A 21998-nucleotide genomic window follows, 5' to 3' on the forward strand; every position below is an offset into this window, starting at 1 on the left:
CCTCATTTCCCAAAAGCATCGTAAACCTAAGTAGATCGTAGAATCCAACTTAAAATTCATCTTAGTTTTGCAGCCGGTTTCCCAAAAGCATTGTAACTTAAATAGTTCTTGAAAATGCTCGTAGATTAATGAGTGCTCTGGAGTAATCGTACAGCGCTAAGAGCACCGCGAGGACACAGACTTTACTTTTGAGAGTAAAGAGCAGACCTCCAATTTATTGGTGAATGTCCTCATTTTGCGCTCCGTGATAACTGTTACCACAGAGTGCAAAATAAGGAGACGTGTGGGAGCTGCGCTTTAGGGACATTTACAGTAATATTTAATATTTAGGGACATTTAATATAACACGTAATATTAAATGAATTCTTGTAATTAGCAGGATCATACACAGGGCCTCCACTGTCTTCACTAATCTTGGAAGCTTTTATATCGAGAGAAATTTTTGAAAATGAAATATTACAAATGCGCACCTGATTATGGAAGCAGATTGTGTAAAAGAAAAAGATCGTTCTGCACAAAATTATTGTAAAAACAATATGTAAATAATGCAGTTAATTAGGTCGAATATTTCAGAAAATATTTTAAAACAAATGTTAGCGAGGTAAATTACAAATGATTGTAAAGATACGCAAAAATATAATGAAGTTACAATGACGAACAGCACTATACGGTCACATTTCATCACTGTCACATGGACATCGACTCTCTTAAGTAGCACTTAAAGCGTGTCCTCGCACGTTTATGTTAAGTGCAGTTTTGGGAAATGCATGTCAAAACTAAGGAACGTTCGTAAAATTGCTCATAGAAAATGCTCTTAACTGTTAAGATCGATCATTATTGGGAAACGCAGCCCTGATGAGACAGAAACAGTGGTGTTATTTTAATTAATAATAAATAGATAACATTTGGCTATTTATTATTATTATTATTATTATTATTATTATTATTAATAATCATAATAATAATAATAATAATAATATTTTAGCTCTGTAGATCCATACAATGCAAGTGAATAGTTGCCTGAACTTTGACAGTCCAAAAAGCATCTAAAGGCAGCATTAAAGTAATCCATTTGACTCCAGTGGTCTAATCAGTGTCTTCTGAAGGGATATGATCAGTAGTTTAGTTGGGGCCATAGACACGTATGCTTACTTTTTTCCCAGGGCAGTTTGCGTATAACGACTTCTAAGGATACATTTTTGTGTATACCCTTGGTATACCCACTTGTTTTGCTGCTTCAGAAGTTCATAATCTACTGTCATGTAAGTTTTCCCTTTAATTGTATCCCATGCTTTTTTGTAAAACTGCAGATTCTTTGTTGTATTGTGTGCATTATCCACTGAATTGTACGATTCCCCACCCCTGACAACCACTGTCACCGCCGTCATCGACTGAGGGAATTCATAGAGAGTGGAGAGACACTCTCACATTGAAGCAGTATCAGGTAAAATTAAAAAAGGAAAAATATCTGTTGCCAACCGTCCCATATAATAAGGAATCGCATTTTTTTCCTCCTGTTTTTTAGTCCCAAATTGCTGAGAATGTTTCACAAATCGAGAGAAATGGACCTGAAACACAGACACCTTTTGCATGAGTAGTGTAAGATATCGGCTGTTGTTTTACACGGACACTACACTTGACAGAAACGGCTGGGGGAAAGATCAGTGACAATCAACGCACATCTCCTGTCAGAAGCAGGAGAATTTTGTCAAATATAGCATTCGAGTACATGTAATTGTTTCCCACCACTGTGATTTTAAAACACCAGTAAACACATCTATTCATGACGTGGCAATAAATTTTATTGCATATGTCAGTGCACGTCCTGGAAAAGAGAGAGAGAGAGTCAGCTAAATAACAGTGATATAAACTAGAGCACTTTTAATACAAAAGAGCAGTACAGTAGTACAGGTTTAGTTAAAATGCTTAACGTGATTTTCTTACATGTCCCTTGTGATAAACACTATTTACTGCCAAAACAATGACACTAATCCAAAGAGAAACACACTATTTTCATGTTAAGTCTTTCCTCTCCCTTCCTTTCTTCTTCCTGGTTGCTTTATGAAAGCGTTTTTTTGTTTTAAGTGAAGTAGGGGTCATTCACACTGAACGCGTCCGTCCGCCAGGTCTATCAATGTAAAAAGCTCTAGATGGACCTCTTTCACCGTTGTGGAGCGTCTTGCTCAGGAGTGCCCTTAAATATACTGTATGTACAGAGATACATTACCACCGCTCCCTATACGCAGATAACGCAGTCTACGTCAAATAGTAAACTGGCTGCCTTCCTCACACGTTATACATTTTTGAAAAGCCGATAGCGGTCCTAAAACCAATTGGATCGCTTCAGAAGACATTGATTAAATCTTATGGATTAATTTTATGCTGCCTTTATATGCTTTTTGGAGCTTCAAAGTTCTGGCCACCATTCACTTGCATTGTATGGACCTACAGAGCTGAAATATTCTTTAAAAATTAGGTGGTTGCCATTAGATATTTTATATTTTTAAAAATATAGGGCTCGCCCTGCATCCGCCTTGCTGGGCACACCCTACTTCTATCTCCAAGTTATTCTCTGGGGTGAACTAGCAGCTCCGCCCTGCTCTGCATCCCACTCAACCAACCTTACAGGGCACACACAACTATATCTAAGTGATTCCCCTAATTAAATAGAGGACTGGATTCCCTAGGCTAGGGCCAGATACATAGTTGTCCAGCCCAAAGTGCTGCACCCAAGCTAGGGACTAATCTAAATCAAATGGCAGGCACCTCATTTCAAAAATAATTTTTGTGATAATTTAAATTTGAATTCTCATCATCTTCCACCCCTTTAGCTTCACAGAGTGGTCTCAAGTGAGCCCCTGCCCAAAGACAAGCAAACCTGGAGAAACCTGAGCTTAATTGCAGAAATTCCATCACACATGACACAAGGGCAAGGAATTCCAAATTCCGTGGTTACAATGACAACGTACTTGGGGATGGCACAGATAACACAGATGTCTATGTGAGCAGCACGTGACTGTAAAATCAATGAGCAAACTTGAACTTTCAATGTGAAAATGCTTATACTCCACTTAACCAGAATCAAACAGCTGGATGAGAAGAGTTTGGACCTACTTTATTTAACAAATAATTACGAATAATTCCACTATGGCAGCCTCTCAAATTTTTATGAATATAAAGAATCATTTACTGACGCACATGGACCTTAATATTTAACCACAAATCACAATAATGGTGTCAGCCAAACACAATTTAAGTATGATATGAACTCTCAATAATCATCACATGACAAATAACTGAAAGTGACAACAAATACAACAGTAGCATAAATAAAATAGTAAGTAGGGCTTATGAAAATGATAACTTTCTTATTCATATATTTTGAAGGTGCTGCATTTCTATATAGGCCCTAATGAAATTATTTAATTTTATAAGTAATTTTTTTTCCCCATCGATTCACTTTTGCACACTGTTCTGGCCCACTTTTTGTTCACATTGATTTTGTTGCCCTAAATAAACATTTTCACATAGTTATGGTAAGTGACGTGGAATTCCAAGGATCTGGAGGATAGAAAATGAGAGAGATGCACCACTCAACAAAACAAGTGAACAAATGGTGACTGGCATTATTAATGAGCACAAAAGCAAGTTTGAAGTTGGCTGGAGAAATCAAAGCATCATGTTTGCCCGTCATTAAGATCTGATGAGAGAAGCAGAAAGAGTCAAGAAGAAAAAGAATGGAAAAAGCAGTCATAAACCTACCTATGTGAAAAAGAAAACAAAAAATGAGTTCTCTTAATACCTCAACTGCTTCTCGAAGACAGCAATGAGATTAAACTTGTGCAAATTGAACATTTTAGAGAAGTCTCAAGTGAGCTAACATTCTGCCCAACATCTCATTTTGTGTTCCACAAGAAGAAAGAAAGACATACAGGTTTGGAAAACCATGAGAGTTAGTCAATGATGACTGAATATCTATTTTTGGATGAACTAACCCTTTAAGTCTTCTGAGCTTGAAAGTGCAACCATCGAGCAAAAACATTTTCCTCTGGGAATAAAAATCATGAGAGTCATATTTGAGAACATTCAGATGAATGACTGAGCTGAGAGAATGAACTTATATTGTTTAAACAGTGTTCCATGAAAAGCTCAGAGTCTTGACTGACTGAGCCTGACTGAATCAGCACATCTTCTGCAAACTGATAAAGTCTTCAGCTACGGCACATACACAAAAACAAAGAGGCAAAGGAGAGAGAATGATGCCAGAGAGATGCAGAAAAGCATTTAGGAGTAAATAATGGAGTCAATAGCAGAGCTAATGAAAAACAACACTGAGCAGAGAAGATGAGGAAGAAAGGAATCGTGGAGAACATGTTAAATTTGATGCTTTGAAGAGAAAGGTCAACAAGCTGCCTGCCTTAGAGAGAAATAAGCAAGAGAGAAAACAAACCAAATGAGAGAGATAATTGAACTTCAATCAAGAAAAAAAAATATGAGAGTTCATTTTATTGAAGACTGTTTTTCGAAATTAAAGTCAGCAATATAAATGTAAGTGGCTAAATAACTAAAAATAGCTAAAAACTTTATATTTGCTCTTAATTTAGGCAGTTTTCTCAAAACAATTTCCATTTTTTACTTGTCTGTAAGCTTGCTTGGTTGAATAATCCAATGTTATATCTTAGATGTCCAGAACAAAATATGCCGTCCAGCAAGAAAAGCATGCAAAACAAATCATAGGAAAAACATGTTTTTGACTGTTGATGATAAAATGTTTTATATCATTGCAGGTTAAGCTTTTAGTCCACTCAGACGCAGAGATATTTGATGAAACAACAAGGGTGGTGCTTGAACTGAAAATTAGACTGAATGTCTATGGACGAGCACATCTGTGAGGGCTAAAATGCATTAGAGCGTCACCTACATTTCAGATCTGCATTTTGTGATGGAATGTGATACAAGTGCTTGCTGTCATCTAGCGGAATAAAATAAAAAATACTTTTTGCAGGGAGATAGAGTGAACTGAACCAGAATGACATGCTTACAAAGCTAGGACAAATTATTTCTGTTCATCATAAGATTGTATACATGATTATAAAATTAGACAATTTTTTACAGTATGTAAATGGTTAGCTTTTGAATTTGAGTGTGAAAAATTGTAGAAGGCAGCCCAAAAATTCAACAGAGTTTAAGGGGTTAAAATCTAAAGTTAAGATATAAACAGAAATATAAATAAGTGTCTTTTAATGAATCATTACTATTGCTGCATGTCCTGTATATATATAAGAATAATTGTGCTTATATTTTCTGTTTTAAAACCATCATATGTCAACTTCATTAACCCAATTGTAAATAAATTGTTTGGGATTGTTATATTTTTCTTTTTTTTCTCATTTCAAAAACAAATTGGCTTGTGATGTGCAAAATATGGTTGTATTGTCAAAAGTAAACCTGTTAGATTTTCTTCAGTACATGGAGCTGACAGTCATTTCGAAACATCCTTTATCTCAATTCATTCTTTACCAAAGTTGAATGCAGATTTGTTAATATTTATAATTTTGACATGACAAAACATTATTGAAAGAAAAACTCAAGAATCAGTGTTTGTTATATTTGTTACTTGGTTTTAAAAAAGGAAATAAAAAATGATACATCACTGCTTGTGTTCCAACAACAACTACAAATGATCTATTGTCACTCTTAGGCTAAGACAACACAGAGAAAAAATGCAAAACTTTAATAAAAGAGAAGGCATTGAGAAGTTATCTCTGCTGACAGAAAAATAGGCCACAGAGTGACACGGTTAAAAGGGACTGGGGTAAATTACGTTGGGGTTCATGCAAGAAGGTTCGAAGGGTGTCTGACAACAGACTAAGAATGATAAGAGACTGTCGAAGCCTTTGGTAGAAGAGCCTAGCAACTATCCCTGCCTTTACATGCATGTGTGTGTGTTGTAACAGGTTGGTTTTGCAAGAGTCTAGTTACTGCTCAAAGTGCAGGATCATAATAAGTGGCATCTGGAGGGCAGAAACTCTACAGGGGATTAGATTGCCTGAGGGTTTCAAACTACAGAATAATTTAGAATAAAGAGAAAAGATAACTAGATTTCTCTGAAAATGTGAGATGTGCTTGCACGTGCAAAAGTTGCTGTCACAATGAGGGTGAGTGGTAGCCAAGGCGTTTGCTATGCGGTTGCTAAGGGTTCTGAGTGTATTTTAATGTGTTGCTAACTTGCTATGCAGTTGCTATGGTGATCTGGGTGGGCTGCTTATAGGTCCAAGTCAAGAGAGCCCAATCCCAAGTATCTATGATATTCTGGTCACTAGATATAGCTCGGGTAACTCCTTCAATGAAAGTTTAAGTGATTTTCACCCATTCTAATCATATCAGGCAAAATTTGCATTATAAAAGTAATAGCACACTCTCCTCAACAAGCAGTGAGATTTCAGGTATCGCACTCATGAAAGAGTTAGAGGCCATTCACAATGAACGTGTTTGTGTCCGTCTGCACTGTTTTGAACAGTTTTCTATGTAAGCATGCGTTAGATGGACATCTTTGACTGATATGCCAAGTCTTGCTTTTTTCTTCAGCTCTTTGTGCATAAATGCTTGGTTTTTAAGAGTTAGAAGCCATTTACACTGAACATGTGTTTGTGTCCGTCTGCACTGTTTTGAACAGTTTTTCTATGTAAGCATGCGTTAGACAGACACTTTAACTGTTGCGCCTCATCCGGCTGTTTTTTCAGTGCCTCGTGCATATAGGCGCAATGTTTTTCAGAGTTTAAGGCCTTTCACACTCAATGCGTTTTTGTGTCCGTCAGCACCATTTTTAAAACTTTTTTTTGTACTGTTTTTCTAAATGTAAACATGCACTAGACTGATATCTTATGCAGCATCTCACTGTTTTTCAGCGCCTCGATCATTTTATGTAAGAGGCCATTCACACTGAACTCGTTTTTGTCTTTCTTAAAAACGTCATGGTTACTTATGTAACCTCCATTCCCTGATGGAGGGAACGAGACGTTTTGTCGATGTAATGACACTAGAGGTCACTCTTGGGAGACTGAGACACCTCTGGTCTTTGATAAAAGGCCAATGAAAATTGGCGAGTGGTATTTGCATGCCACTCCCCCGGACATACGGGTATAAAAGGAGCTGGTATGCAACCACTCATTCAGGTTTTATGCTGAGGAGCCGATATAAGGTTCGGCCATTTCAGCGGGTAATTCAGCGTTGTGGCAGGAGGGACACAACGTCTTGTTTCCTCCATCAGGGAACGGAGGTTACACAAGTAACCATGATGTTCCCTATCTGTCACTCACTCGACGTTGTGTCGATGTAGTGACACTAAGGGTCCCTATATGAAACGCCACAATTGGCTGAACTGCGTTACGTGAACTGGCGGTGTGTGGTGGGCAAACTACTGTGTGCCTCATAGCCAGCACACCAGGTTGACACATAACCTCCCCCAACATAGTTATGAGTGTCGAACGGCCCTTTGGGGACAAGTCGACTACCCAAGAGATAGAGACAGGCTTAACCCAGTCATGGCCTCTTTTCCCCTTCTCTTTTTTCCACTCCCTAAAAAAGAAGGGAGATTATCCGATTGGGCCACCAGGTCTAGTCGGGGGGTGTCCCTCCCAAGGGGAAGACACCGCGGAGACCACACCTCGCCCAAAGAGATGGGGGATATTTAAGTGGAAGAATACATCACATGGTCTTTCCAACCATGTGGAGAGTCTTCAAGGTAGATCCTACCCAACGGGGGAGGAGTTACTACAAACATGGAGACCGGGGCAGAGGGGCTCTGCCCAAGGAAGACGCAGTTTGCCAACAGGGAAATGAATTAGTGGAAGACATACATCACATGGGGTTAGCCTTACAGGGAACTGCCACATGCGGAGCACCTACCCCAGAAAAGGACTCTTAGTTAGCACGTGTACTAACTCCATCTGACAACAGACTAAGAATGATAAGAGACTGTCGAAGTCTCTCCAAAAACTCGACTGCCACAGGGCTCGGAGAAAGTCAACCAGGGAACAAAGCTTGTGAACACTACTGGGAATTAATGGCACATGTCTTCAGCTCAAAAGGAGGTGGAAGGCGCTATGTGCAAGCGATACACCCGGCCGGCTATCCTGGGCTTATCTGCTTGTTTTGCGTGCCACTACCTGGGACAAAACCGGTTCCACCCGGAGGTTGTAGAACCTTGCAAAGGTGTTGGGTGTTGCCCAGCCTGCTGCTCTGAAAATGTCTGTTAGAGAGGCACCCCTGGCCAGGACCCAGGAAGCCACTACACCCCTGGTAGAATGGACTCGTACCCCTACTGGGGGCAGCATGTCCTGGGCGAGATATGCGGGCGATCCTCTGCTTGGAGACAGCGCTTCCTTTCCGCTGTGCACCAAAGCAGACAAAGAGCTGCTCAGAGATCCTAAAGCTCTGCGTGCGATCCAAATAGATGCGTAAAGCACGCACCGGACACAGCAACGACAGGGCTGGGTCTGCCTCCTCCTGGGGCAGCGCTTGCAGGTTCACCACCTGGTCCCTAAAAGGGGTGGTGGGAACCTTGGGCACATAGCCCGGTCGGGGTCTCAGGATCACTTGAGAGTAGCCCGGACCGAACTCCAGGCACATTTCGCTGACAGAGAACGCTTGCAGGTCTCCTACCCTCTTGATGGAAGTGAGCGCAGTCAGGAGGGCAGTCTTCAAGGAGAGTGCCTTAAGCTCGGCTGACTGCAAAGGCTCAAAGGGGTCTCTCTGTAGACCCTGAAGAACTACAGAGAGGTCCCATGAGGGAACGAGGCACGGTCTGGAGGGATTCAGCCTCCTGGCGCCTCTTAGGAATCTGATGATCAGGTCGTGCTTCCCTAAGGACTTACCGTTGTCTGCGTCATGGTGTGCTGCTATGGTGGCAACATACACCTTCAACGTGGAAGGGGACAGCCTCCCTTCCAACCTCTCCTGCAGGAAGGAAAGCACCGATCTGACTGCGCATCTCTGGGGGACTTCCCGTCGGGAAGAACACCACTTAGCGAACAGACGCCACTTAAAGGCATACAGGCGCCTCGTAGAGGGGGCCCTAGCCTGAGTGATCATGTCTACCACCGCAGGTGCCCATCCGAATCGACTCCAAATCAGCTGGACCACCTGAGGGTGGAGTATCCACTCTCCCCTGAGGGTAACCTGCCGTGACACCGTGTCCGCTGTAGTGTTGAGGTTGCCCGGGATGTGAGTGGCTCGCAGTGACTTGAAGTGCTGATGACTCCAGAGGAGGAGACGGTGGGCGAGTTGTGACATACAACGAGAGCGCAGACCACCTTGGCGGTTGACATATGCTACCGTTGCCGTGTTGTCTGTCCGAACTAACAACTGCTTGCCCTGGATCAATGGCCGAAACCTCCGCAGGGCGAGCAGAATTGCCAACAACTCTAGGCAGTTGATGAGGCCGGCGGCTGTGTGCCCGTTGGAAACAGCGCCCCAGCCCGTTTTGGATGCGTCTGTCGTGACCACGACATGCCTGGAGACCAGTTCTAGAGGAACACCTGCCCATAGAAACGAGAGGTCGTTCCAAGGGCTGAAAAGACGGTGACAGACCGGCGTGATGACCACGCGATGTGTCCCGTGGCGCCATGCCCATCTCGGGACTTGAGTCTGAAGCCAGTGCTGAAGCGGTCTCATATGCATCAACCCGAGCGGGGTGGCTACCGCCGAGGATGCCATATGCCCTAGGAGCCTCTGAAAAAGTTTCAGTGGAACTGCTGTTTTCTGTTTGAATGCCTTCAAACAGGCCAGCACTGACTGGGCGCACTCGTTCGTAAGGCGCGCCGTCAAAGAGACTGAGTCCAGCTCCAAACCGAGAAAAGAGATGCTCTGAACCAGGAGGAGCTTGCTCTTTTCCCAGTTGACCCGAAGCCCTAGTCGGCTGAGGTGTGAGAGCACCAAGTACCTGTGTGCGCACAACATGTCTCGAGAGTGAGCTAGGATTAGCCAGTCATTGAGATATTTGAGAATGCGAATGCCCACCTCCCTTAACGGGGCAAGGGCAGCCTCTGCGACCTTCGTGAAGATGCCAGAAGACAGGGACAGGCCGAAAGGGAGGACATTGTACTGATATGCCTGACCCTCGAATGCAAACCGCAGGAAGGGTCTGTGTCGAGGAAGGATCGAGACGTGGAAGTACGCGTCCTTCAGGTATACCGCTGCGAACCAATCTTGATGCCGGACGCTCACCAGAATGCGTTTTTGCGTCAGCATCTTGAACGGGAGTCTGTGTAAGGCCCGGTTCAGTACTCGCAGGTCCAAGATTGGCCGCAACCCACCGCCTTTTTTTGGTACGATGAAGTAGCGTCTGTAAAACCCCTTCTTCATTTTGGCTGGAGGGACAGGTTCTATCGCGCCCTTCCGTAGGATGGTAGCGATCTCCACGTGCAAGGTAGCAGCATTTTCATTCTTGACCAAGGTGAAGTGAATACCGCTGAACCTGGGCGGGCGCCTGGCGAACTGAATCACGTAGCCGAGTCGGACAGTCCGGATCAGCCATTGCGATGGATTGGAAAGCGCAAGCCACGCGTCCAAGTTCCGCGCAAGGGGGACCAAGGGGACAACGTCGTCGGACGTACCGGCAGGTGGGGCCTCGCGGCGGGGCAGAGCTCGAGGTGCCACACCACATCGTGGCCGTGCTGAGTCTAGGGACATCAAAGCACTTACCTGGCTCCTTGTGACCACCCCCAGAACAGCCTGGAACGGGGGAGGAAGAGGCCTGTCCTCATAACCCGTGGAGACTGCCACATCAGGGGCGGCTGTGTGCCACAGCTAGGCGCTCAGGGGCGGAAAGACCACCGCTGGAGCGCCAATCCTGCAAGAAAAAACCCATGGACGGTAGTCGTGATGATGACTGTGCACACCAGGTATGTGACCCAGGGAGGAAGGAAACCGCTCTTTTGCTGAACTGTTGGGTACCGCAGCCACTTGGACATGCAGCGAAATCAAACAAAAAGGCAACAAAAGATTTTCCACCCGGCCCTCCACCGGGGGATGGAGTGGTCTTCTTACCAGCTCCAGGTGAGTGGGTTCCTTCGTCCTTGGGTCGCCCATCTCAGGGACGCTTTGACGACCTCTGTGGGTTCTTAGGTGCCGACTGTGAGACGGGTGGCGTCTGCTTCCTGCGGTGGGCTTCACGCCGGGGCTGGGCCAAAGGGGCAGGCTGCGGCAGAGCAGGTGCAGTCACCGCAGGGGGACGCCCTTGGCGACGAGCAGACGGGGTGCGGGATCTTGAGCCGCGCAGGATGTGCTGGATCGCCTCCGTCTGCTGCTTCACCGCCGAGAACTGCTGGGCAAAGTCCTCGACGGTGTCGCCGAATAGGCCAGCCTGGGAAATGGGGGCAGTAAGAAACCGTGTCTTGTCGGCCTCACCCATCTCGACCAGGTTGAGCCAAAGGTGGCGCTCCTGGACCACTAATGTGGCCATCGTCCACCCGAGAGACCGCGCCGTGACCTTCGTCGCTCAGAGAGCGAGGTCAGTTGCCGAGCGCAGTTCCTGCATCAAATCTAGGGCAGAACTACCCTCGTGCAGTTCTTTCAACGCCTTGGCTTGGTGGACCTGCAGGAGAGCCATGGCGTGCAGGGCAGAGGCGGCTTGTCCAGCAGCGCTGTAGGCTTTAGCCGTCAGGGACGACGTGAACCTACAGGGCTTGGACGGGAGCTTAGGGCGTCTGCGCCAGGTGGCGGCGCTCTGCGGGCATAGGTGCACCGCGAGCGCCTTATCCACCGGGGGAATCACCATATAGCCCCTGGCCGCCACGCCATCGAGGGTAGTGAGAGCAGGGGAACTGCGGAATTGGGGCCGGGCAGTAAAAGGTGCCTCCCACGATTTCGTCAGCTCCTCATGCACTTCCGGGAAGAATGGCACTGGATCGGGACGAGGCTGCTTTGAGCGGCGCCACAAGCCCAGGAACCAATCATCAAGCCGCGAGGGTTCAGGGGAGAGCGGAGGGTTCCACTCTAACCCGATGCTCGTGGCCACCCGGGAAAGCATGTCTGTCATTTCGGCATCAGCCTGTGACTGGGCAATCGTCCCCGAGGGGGGAAGCCCAGCTGAGGCTTCTGCGTCCGACTGGACAAGCCCGCTCTCCAATGCTGCGCTCGAGAGCTCATCATCTTCGCGGGCTCCGAACAAGAAGCCAGACTCGCCGTGAGATGAGCCGGCGAACTCATCCGGAAGCCCGACTGGGGCAGACGAACGTGCTGGGGAATGGGAGGTCTGCGGGGGGATACCCGGCGGAGGCGATCCCACTGGGGCCCCCAAATCGCCCCCAGTGCTAGCCGCGCTGGCCTCATACCCGTAGGTAGAAGGACCGAGGCGGGAAGGGGGCCCTAGCCTTTCTTACGAAAGCAAGCCGCGACCGCAACGTTGCCATGGTCATGTTCTCGCAATGAGAACATGAACCATCCACAAACGCTGCCTCCATGTGGGTCGTGCCCAGACACGAAAGACAGCCATCATGACCATCCGAAGTTGAGCGATAACAACCGCAACCTGGAATAAAACACAATCAGAAAGGCATCTTTAAAAAGACGCGTCTTTAAAAAGACGTTCCGTGTGTGCCGCTCTTTTAGAGAAAAATACTCTTTTAGAGAAAAAAGCTCTTTCAGAAAATATACTCTCTTGTTTTCTGCCGAAGTGCCCAGGGGCGTTCTCTGCAGTGCACCAGTGCAGAGGAGCGAGAAGCCGCTGAAATGCACCGTCAGATCCAGCAGAGGTGAATGAACAGTGGAATTCAGCTCAATGAGCATGACCGTTCAGCTCCGAAGAGAAAATCTGAATGAGTGGTTGCATATCAGCTCCTTTTATACCCATATGTCCAGGGAGTGGCATGCAAATACCACTCGCCAATTTTCATTGGCCTTTTATCATAGACCAGAGGTGTCTCGGGCTCCCAAGAGTGACCCCTAGTGTCACTACATCGACACAACGTCGAGTGAGTGACAGATAGGGAACACATGGCACAATGGTCAAAGACATCCGTCTATTGCATGAGCGCTGCATTTTTAATAGGTCGTTCACACTGAATGCGTGTCTGCCTGTCTGTCTGTTTTTAACAAAGTTTCCATGTAAACTTGCACTGGATGGATGTCTTTGACCGATGTGCCATCCATGTATGTTTTTTTTCAGTGCCTCGCACATGAGTGCTGCATTTTTGGGAGTTAGAGGCCATTCACACTGAATGCGGTTCCATCTGCACAGTTTTTAACTTTTTTCTTTGTAAACATGAACTAGACAGACATGTTTGATTATTGCCCAATGTCTTGCTGTTTTTTCAGTGTCTTGCTCATGAACGCATTTTTAAGTTAGAGGCTGTTCACGCCGAATGCTTTTTTGTGTCCATCTGCATGGTTTTAAATTATTTTTCTTTATAAACATGCATTAGATGGACGTCTTTGACCATTGCGGTGCATCCCACTGTTTTTTCTGCATCTTGTGCATAAGCGCTGCATTTTTATGAGTTAGAAGCCATTCACACCGAATGCGTTTTTGTGTCCATCTGCACTGTTTTAAATCTTTTTTCTTTATAAACATGCATTAGATGGACGTCTTTCGCCATTGTGCCACAACCCGCTGTTTTTTCAGTGCCTCGTGCATAAGCGCTGCATTTTTCAGAGTTAGAGGCCGTTCATAATGAATGTGATTTTGTGTCCATCTGCACTGTTTTTAACTGTTTTACTATGTAAACTTGTACTAGACGGACATCTTTGACCGTTACACCGCATCCCGCTGTTTTTTCAGCGCCTCGTGCATAAGCGCTTTGTTTTTAAGTTAGAGGCCTTTCACACTGAACATGTTTTTGTGTTCGTCTGCACTGTTTTTAACTGTTTTTAAAATGTAAACTGGCACTAGACATACGTCTTTGACCATTGTGCCGCACCCCACTGTTTTTTCAGTGTCTTGCGCATAAGCACTGCATTTTTAAGGGTTAGGGGCCGTTCACACCAAAAGTGTTTTTTGTGTCCACCTGCACTGTTTTAAATAGTTTTTCTTTATAAACATGCACTAGACGGACGTCTTTGACTGATGTGCCACATCTCACTGTTTTTTCAGCATCTTGCACATTTATCGATAAGATTTAGAGGCCATTCACATTGAATGCAGTTTTGTGTCCATCTGCACTGTTTTTACCTGTTTTTTAATGTTGTTATTTAATTGCTAATTTATGAAGAGGTGATATGTTCCTGTTGGTCAACTGGTAGAGCATGGCGCATACAACCGCAAGGTTATGGGTGTGAATTCCAGGGCATGCATGGATTAAAAAAAAGGATTATCCCAAATGCATTGTAAGTCGCTTTGGATAAAAGTCTCTCCCAAATGTATAAAAATAATAATGCTTGTAAATTCTTCAAGTTCGAGTTGGATTGATTTAATAAGGATACAGCAAAAAGAAATTGCAAACACTGAGACTTACCAGGTGTGAGACACTGCCACTGTGAAGCGCCTGCGTTGGCGGACAGTTTTATTCACCACCAGCTTTCTGAACATGCCTGGGGAGTTCTGGAGCGAGTTCTTTGCACCGGCTGCAAGCTCTCTCACATCAGACTGACAGTCCGCATCCAATCTGATCTCTATCCTCTGCTTGACAGGACTAATGTCAGCATCCTGTTTTAAATCCATGTGGAAGTCTCATAAACAATGCTGTCTGCCAGTGCTAAGCCTTAAATCCAGTGGTTAGGCTGCAGAAGTGTGTGTTGCTATGCAGTGTAGGCCAGACTCTCCCTTTCTGCATCCATTCTGCCCTTTTCCCTCTTTCCTCCCCTCTTCCCCACTTGTGAGGCCTCTGGCTGCCCTGCCTTTCCAAGAGTCATCTTTCTTGAACATTCTGGAACCTTAGTCTACATGGCACCTGACTTGACCCTGTTTAAATGTGTTATGAACTTGGTAAGGATAGATAGGTGCAAAAGTTTTATTCCAAAACTCATTGTTTTCAGTCTCCTTGTTTTGTCTAAAGGCAGGCACTATATCCCAGAGTATTACAATACATACAGTGCATCCGGAAAGTATTCACAGCGCTTCACTTTTTCCACATTTTGTTATGTTACAGCTTTATTCCAAAGTGGATTAAATTCATTATTTTCCTCAAAATTCTACAAACAATACCCCATAATGACAACATGAAAGAAGTTTGTTTGACATTTTTGCAAATTTATTAAAAATAAAAAAACAAAAAAAATCACAGGTACAGAAGTATTCACAGCCTTTGCTCAATACTTTGGCACCAATTACAGCCTCAAGTCTTTTTGAGTATGATGCTACAAGCTTGGCACACCTATTTTTGGGCAGTTTCTCCCATTCTTCTTTGCAGGACCTCTCAAGCTCCATCAGGTTGGATGGGGAGCGTCGGTGCACAGCCATTTTCAGATCTCTCCAGAGATGTTCAATCAGGTTCAAGTCTGGGCTCTGGCTAGGCCACTCAAGGACATTCACAGAGTTGTCCCGTAGCCACTCCTTTGTTATCTTGGCTGTGTGCTTAGGGTCGTTGTCCTGTTGGAAGATGAACCTTCGCCCCAGTCTGAGGTCCAGAGCGCTCTGGAGCAGGTTTTCATCAAGGATGTCTCTGTACATTGCTGCATTCATCTTTCCCTCGATCCTGACTAGTCTCCCAGTTCCTGCCGCTGAAAAACATCCCCACAGCATGATGCTGCCACCACCATTCTTCACTGTAGGGATGGTATTGGCCAGGTGATGAGCGGTGCCTGGTTTCCTCCAGACATGACGCTTGCCATTCAGGCCAAAGAGTTCAATCTTTGTTTCTCATGGTCTGAGAGTCCTTCAGGTGCCTTGTGGCAAACTCCAGGCGGGCTGTCATGTGCCTGTTACTGAAGAGTGGCTTCCGTCTGGCCACTCTACCATACAGGCCTGATTGGTGGAGTGCTGCAGAGATGGTTGTTCTTCTGGAAGGTTCTCCTCTCTCCACAGAGAAATGCTGGAGCTCTGTCAGAGTGACCATCAGGTTCTTGGTCACCTCCCTGACTAAAGCCCTTCTCCCCCGATCGCTCAGTTTGGCCAGGCGGCCATCTCTAGGAAGAGTCCTGGTGGTTCCAAACTTCTTCCATTTACGGATGATGGAGGCCACTGTGCTCATTGGGACCTTTAATGCTGCAGACATTTTTCTGTACCCTTCCCCAGATCTGTGCCTCGATACAATCCTGTCTAGGAGGTCTACAGACAATTCCTTGGACTTCATGGCTTGGTTTGTGCTCTGACATGCACTGTTAACAGTGGGACCTTATATAGACAGGTATGTGCCTTTCCAAATCATGTCCAATCAACTGAATTTACCACAGGTGGACTCCAATCAAGTTGTAGAAACATCTCAAGGATGATCAGTGGAAACAGGATGCACCTGAGCTCAATTTTGAGTGTCATGACAAAGGCTGTGAATACTTATGTACGTGATTTCTTTCGTTTTTTATTTTTAATAAATTTGCAAAGATTTCAAACAAACTTCTTTCACATTGTCATTATGGGGTATTGTTTGTAGAATTTTGAGGAAAATAATGAATTTAATCCATTTTGGAATAAGGCTGTAACATAAAATGTGGAAAAAGTGAAGCGCTGTGAATACTTTCCAGATGCACTGTATTTAAGATAATTTGATTTCAGATTTTGACTTACAATTGAAATTAAATTAAAATATGCAAAGTTAGATATTTGCGCAAAAGACCACAAGAGGGTGTGTGTTATAATGAATAACACCATGGATGCAATTTGTTCAAGTGTCATGTGAAATTCATGTCCCCATTAAAATACGAACAGTTATAAATAAATAGTACTTCAATGAGGATAATATAGTAAATATTTAATATAATTTGTCTGGATGTTAAATTGAATTTAACATAGTATCTATCTGTTACCGTTTAATTGGACCATGTGTAGCTGTCAAATACTTTTGTGGTTCAAATTAAAGTTTGTAATGTTGAGATTCACCTGGGAGCTGGTTGGTTTTTTTGTTAATGGCTTAGAACGCATTTATGATGACTCCCAATGGGAAAAAATGAATGGAAAAAACACTTCTCTCCGCCACGGCTGAAAAAGGTGGTGGACACTGTTGCGCTCTAGTGCATTTATAACCGTTTCCGAAGTAAAGAAGAACATAAATCAAACAGCAAATAAACATAATTTCAATTATGTGTTTTAGTTTTATTATATTAGTTCTGGAATTTCGCTGTTACCTGACTACTGATGTTCCAGGTAATCAGCGGAATTATACAGTTATGGCTGAAAAAACACCTTTCAGACAATCAGACGTCATGGTCAGCTCTAACTGTTGTATAAAACATTGAACTTACCCATCAGAGGGCACTGGTGTGATGTCTATACGCGGTGGGGTAATGAAGCCCAGTGAGGTGGGTCTGGAAATGTAATATTCTTGAGGACAGCGGGCCCTCTCTGCCTGTCTCCATGACAATGGCGGCAACACAAGGGTTCCTGAGTGCCGTCTGGGCCCTCGCCAGAGATCCACACCCAATGTGGCTCCTGAAGAAGTGCATCCCGAGGGGTCCCTGCTGTCCTAACACAGTAAAGAAAAAACTTAAATGTTTTATGCCATCCACTTTTTAAAATATCTCCTAACTTCCCAAAATCAATGACCTTATGTTGAAAAATCAAGGAAATTAATGCACAAATGATTGACTGAAAGACTATATGCAAGAAGGTAAACCGGTAGCAAAATCATGTAGTGTGTTACTACATGCACTGGAGGGCACTGTATAACTGAGGTTAACAAATAAATAGCTGCGGGCAGAAGTTTAACCAGGAGATGGACTACTCATAGAAAAAAGAATGGAAGAAATCGCAATACTCTACGTAATCTTTCATCAAAATATAACATTCTCCGCCTCTGAAATTACTTTCATTAAAGGAATAATTCACCCAAAATTGAAAATTCTCTCATTTATTCACCCTCATGCCATCCCAGATGTGTATGACTTACTTTCTTCTGCTAAACACAAATGAAGATTTTTAGGTCCATACAATGCAAGTTTATGGGGTCCAAAACTTTGAAGCTCCAAAAAGCACACAAATGCAGCATCAAAGTAACCCATAAGACTCCAGTGGTTTAATCCATGTCTTGTAAAGCAATCTAATCAATTTTGGGTGAGAACAGAACAAACTGTAAAAAATCATTTTTTACTGGACATCTTGCCATTGAAGTCTACAGGCACGATCATGATTTCAAGCTCGATTACACTTCCTAGTACTTGATGCATGCACAGAATGCTAGATGGTGCTATAGGAAGTGTAATCAAGTTTGAGATCATGATTGCCAAGAAGACTTCTAACATCAAGGTTTATAGTCAAATTTAGTTTGGTCTGTTCTCACCCAAAACCAATTGGATCGCTTCAGAAGACATGGATTAAACCACTGATGTCATATGGATTACTTTTATGTTGCATTTATGTGCTTTTTGGAATTTCAAAGATCTGGTCACCATTCACTTGCATTGTATGGACCTACAGAGCTGAGATATTCTTTTAAAATTCAACATTTGTGTTCTCCAGAAGAAAGAAAGTCATACACTTCTGAGATGGCATAAGGGTGAGTAAATGATGAGAGAATTTTTATTTTTGGGTGAACTATTCCTTTAATCCCTCTTACTTATCAACCCCTCACCTCCAGCCACCTAGTTCCACTTTGGCATGTAATGCCCACTTTACACAATGCAATCAATTCCTAATGGATTAAATCAAGTCCCATCCTACATTTTTTTCTTATTGAATATCTTGTTTCAGATACATCAGATTACTGAAGTAAAATGGGTTGCAAACACTGCTTCATGTTGTCTTTAAAGGGAATTTACATTCACCTCCCTCAAACGGTCTCTAATTAAAGGTGTTATAACGGTTTTGTGAAACACACAAGTGTGGGAACCTGGAAATCTCCTTAGGCCACAAATTATGTTCGTATCTTGGTTTAGGTCATGTTAATGACTCTGAAGTGTCTATGCGTGATCTACAGTGCTCCAGAGAGTGAGTCCCTCATTTACATGACTGATATAGGGCCCTGTTGTGTTTTTACATCGCTTCAGCATGTTGACTCTGTCTCCTGACAATTCTTTACAGATACTGCATGTTTATTGGCTGGCTCCCTCGCTATGATCGCATATCACTGTCACTGTAGCTTCTGGACAGCATATTTTTTTAACAGCCTTGCTGGAGACTGAATGTATCACCATGAAATATATTTATAGCGCAATAGGATTGCCTAGAAGAGCAGAGTGTTAAATGGAATTCCTTGAGCACAGCCTGGAGATTGTGAACGGAAGGGAGGGATAACTAAATGATCTAGAAGAGAATCCAGAAATAAGAGAGAGAAAGAGAGAAAGGATAGATAGATAGCTTCTGCTTCTGCTGAGTATCAGCATGAGTTTTTGGTGGTAATTCTGGGAGATGTACTGACTTTCTTCCATGTTAGGAAGGCTACTGAGAATGTTTTATTCTCAGAATTGCTGCAGTACTATTTGGTTGAATCTCATAATACCTGTCAAGAACATATTTAACTCCATAATAAAAGGAATGAAAAAAGATTTTTTTTTTCATTGTGACATTATTTTCATGACATTTAAGCACATTTTCCCACCAATTACCGAAATGCATAAAATCTAATTCTCATTACTCCAATGCAGGGTCGGAACTAGGGGGGTGCTGGGGTGGGGGTGCCCCCCCCCAAATTATCCATATGCCCCTCCAAGCACAAGTGAAAACACAATTTTCCATCATGGCACTAACCCTAACCCTTACAAAATGTGTTGTAACTAAAAAAAAAAGACACCCTCCCCCCACCCATTACATGCTATTTCCCCCTAATGTAAACGTTATAGATTCGGGCCAGCTGCAATGGAAAAGAGTTATATGTTATTTGAACTGTATATATTACATGAACTATTTACTAGGACTTTTTTTGTGCGATTAATATAAAAAATATTGCAATTACGGTAAGTAAGCTCAACTCTAGCTGTACAGGCAACAAACCACACTTACTGACAGTGACACTGTCAGTAGACAGCACAAGATGAGGAGGAGTTCTCGTGTCAAACACAGCTGGAGAGTTCAGACAGTTGTAATGCTTTTAATTTATGCTGATTTAACCCTTAAATGCATACCTCAGGTTTTTAGTGACCCAGGACCTCATTCTACCTCCTGTACCTCATCCTTATTTTGGAGTTATGCCCACACCTCTTTAGTATTCCTCAATCTATATCTTATGGATCGTCTAACAATAAAAAATGCCATAATTGCAAAAAAAAATTTTTTTTGAATTGTTTGAATTGTATAGGGTCTGTAATAGTGTCGCAATGGAAGTAATTAATCCTGTTCTGTGATTTGTTGCATCATATCTTTGATATTTGAAAAATAAAACACCAACATATAACAGAATATATTCTATTCTATTATTTTCTTATTGTCTTAAAAGTCAATTTTATACCATCTGGGCATTTTGTAGATCCATTTGTGAAAGATAATTAACAATAAAACAAACCACCTATAGTTTTTTTTATTATAATGTGAACATACTGTAGAGCATTAAATTTTTTTTAAATTTTTTTAATGAATGTCATTGGAAGGCCATGGAAAAAAACTGACTACAAATAGATTGTCTGGTTGATTAATGCGGGTAAAGGGGTATCCCTTGGGAAGTGTTTGTAGTATCATCTAATAATCATGTCGCTCTTTGCAGATGTTACAAACAGCGGAGCGATTGCAATAAAAGTGATCGCTCCTAAGCTTAGACTGTGAAAACAGAGCAGAACAGGACATTAAATACCTAAAGGCTGCTATACTCTGGAGGGAATGAAGGAAAGAGAAACCGAGAGAGAAATTGAGACATTTTCACACTGGCTGAAATGAAAAGAACATTGAAAAGAAGATCTAATAAATAAATAATACAGCTGCATGATATAGCAAAAAAAATAAAAATAAAAAAAAATAAATTGTATCTCCATCTTTTCCAGCCTTTCCACTACATGTAGATATAAAATATATATATATATATATATATATATATATCAAAATTCAACATTTATATAGTTAAAAATAATCAAAACATGTTTTCCTCACTGTTTTCCACTAAATGAATATGTAGTATGACTAATTTCTGCACAAATCTGCAGGAAGAATCATATTTAATGCAGAAATTAGTCATATTACATATTCATTTAGTGGAAAACAGTGTGGAAAAAAGTGTTTGATTAGAATTAATAATAAAAAGAAGTATTTGCCTACATTTTTAATAAATCATTTTAATATTTAAATAAAGCTGTGTGGAGACTAACATGAGCATTTTTGAGAGATGGCACAAATGAATCTTTGAATTATAAATCAATTCATTGTAACCGAGAGTTTGGACACAGAAATAAACTGAACTCTATCTCAACTCGAACGGCATTTTTATTTTGACAATATTAAAACAAACCCTGTCTAATATCTTATAGACAAATACAATACAAATACAAATGCTCGTACTCGCCAGTTGCGATAGAAGGAAGGGTCTTATGACACGGCCTCTATGAAATGTGCATTACAATTATCACAATATTCTCGAAGTTGCATAATTTAATGTTGATAGCAAAATCATTGCAAATATATTGTAAATATTCAATTTATATGTCCATGTATATACAGTACTGTGTATATATATATATATATATCATCCAGCCAAAATAAATAAGTAAACAAATACAAAAAGGTTAAAGAGACAGATGTGGACAGTATATCCAGAGACCGACCGAGCGCTTCAGTTACCTTGGCAACTACTTTGATTCCTTTAGTAATGAGTTTGATTGAGGGTTAATCAGTAAGGTTTGTGTGTTAACATGCACAGCTGGTGCTCTGAGACTGGAAGATGGGGACTGCCAGGTCAGCCATGTGGATCTTGGGTTTGGATACAACTGTAAAACAATGGCATCAACACACTTGATGCTTAGCTTCCTGTGCTTGGAATTAACAAAAATGC

At 42.7% G+C, this 21998-nt stretch overlaps 1 protein-coding gene across 1 annotated transcript in view; it reads right to left on the reverse strand.

The window, feature by feature from the left end:
* The window catches only part of LOC127442471 (cAMP-specific 3',5'-cyclic phosphodiesterase 4B-like), a 99697-nt gene that overhangs the window by 47280 nt on the left and 30419 nt on the right, over nt 1-21998 (reverse strand). Inside the window, exon 3 of the mRNA XM_051700529.1 lies at nt 17335-17555. Within this exon, the coding sequence (XP_051556489.1) occupies nt 17335-17555 (221 nt within the window). The remainder of the gene's footprint in view (nt 1-17334; nt 17556-21998) is intronic.

Source organism: Myxocyprinus asiaticus, chromosome 6 (assembly GCF_019703515.2).
Source record: "Myxocyprinus asiaticus isolate MX2 ecotype Aquarium Trade chromosome 6, UBuf_Myxa_2, whole genome shotgun sequence".
In the NCBI taxonomy this organism is placed as follows: Eukaryota; Metazoa; Chordata; class Actinopteri; order Cypriniformes; family Catostomidae; genus Myxocyprinus; species Myxocyprinus asiaticus.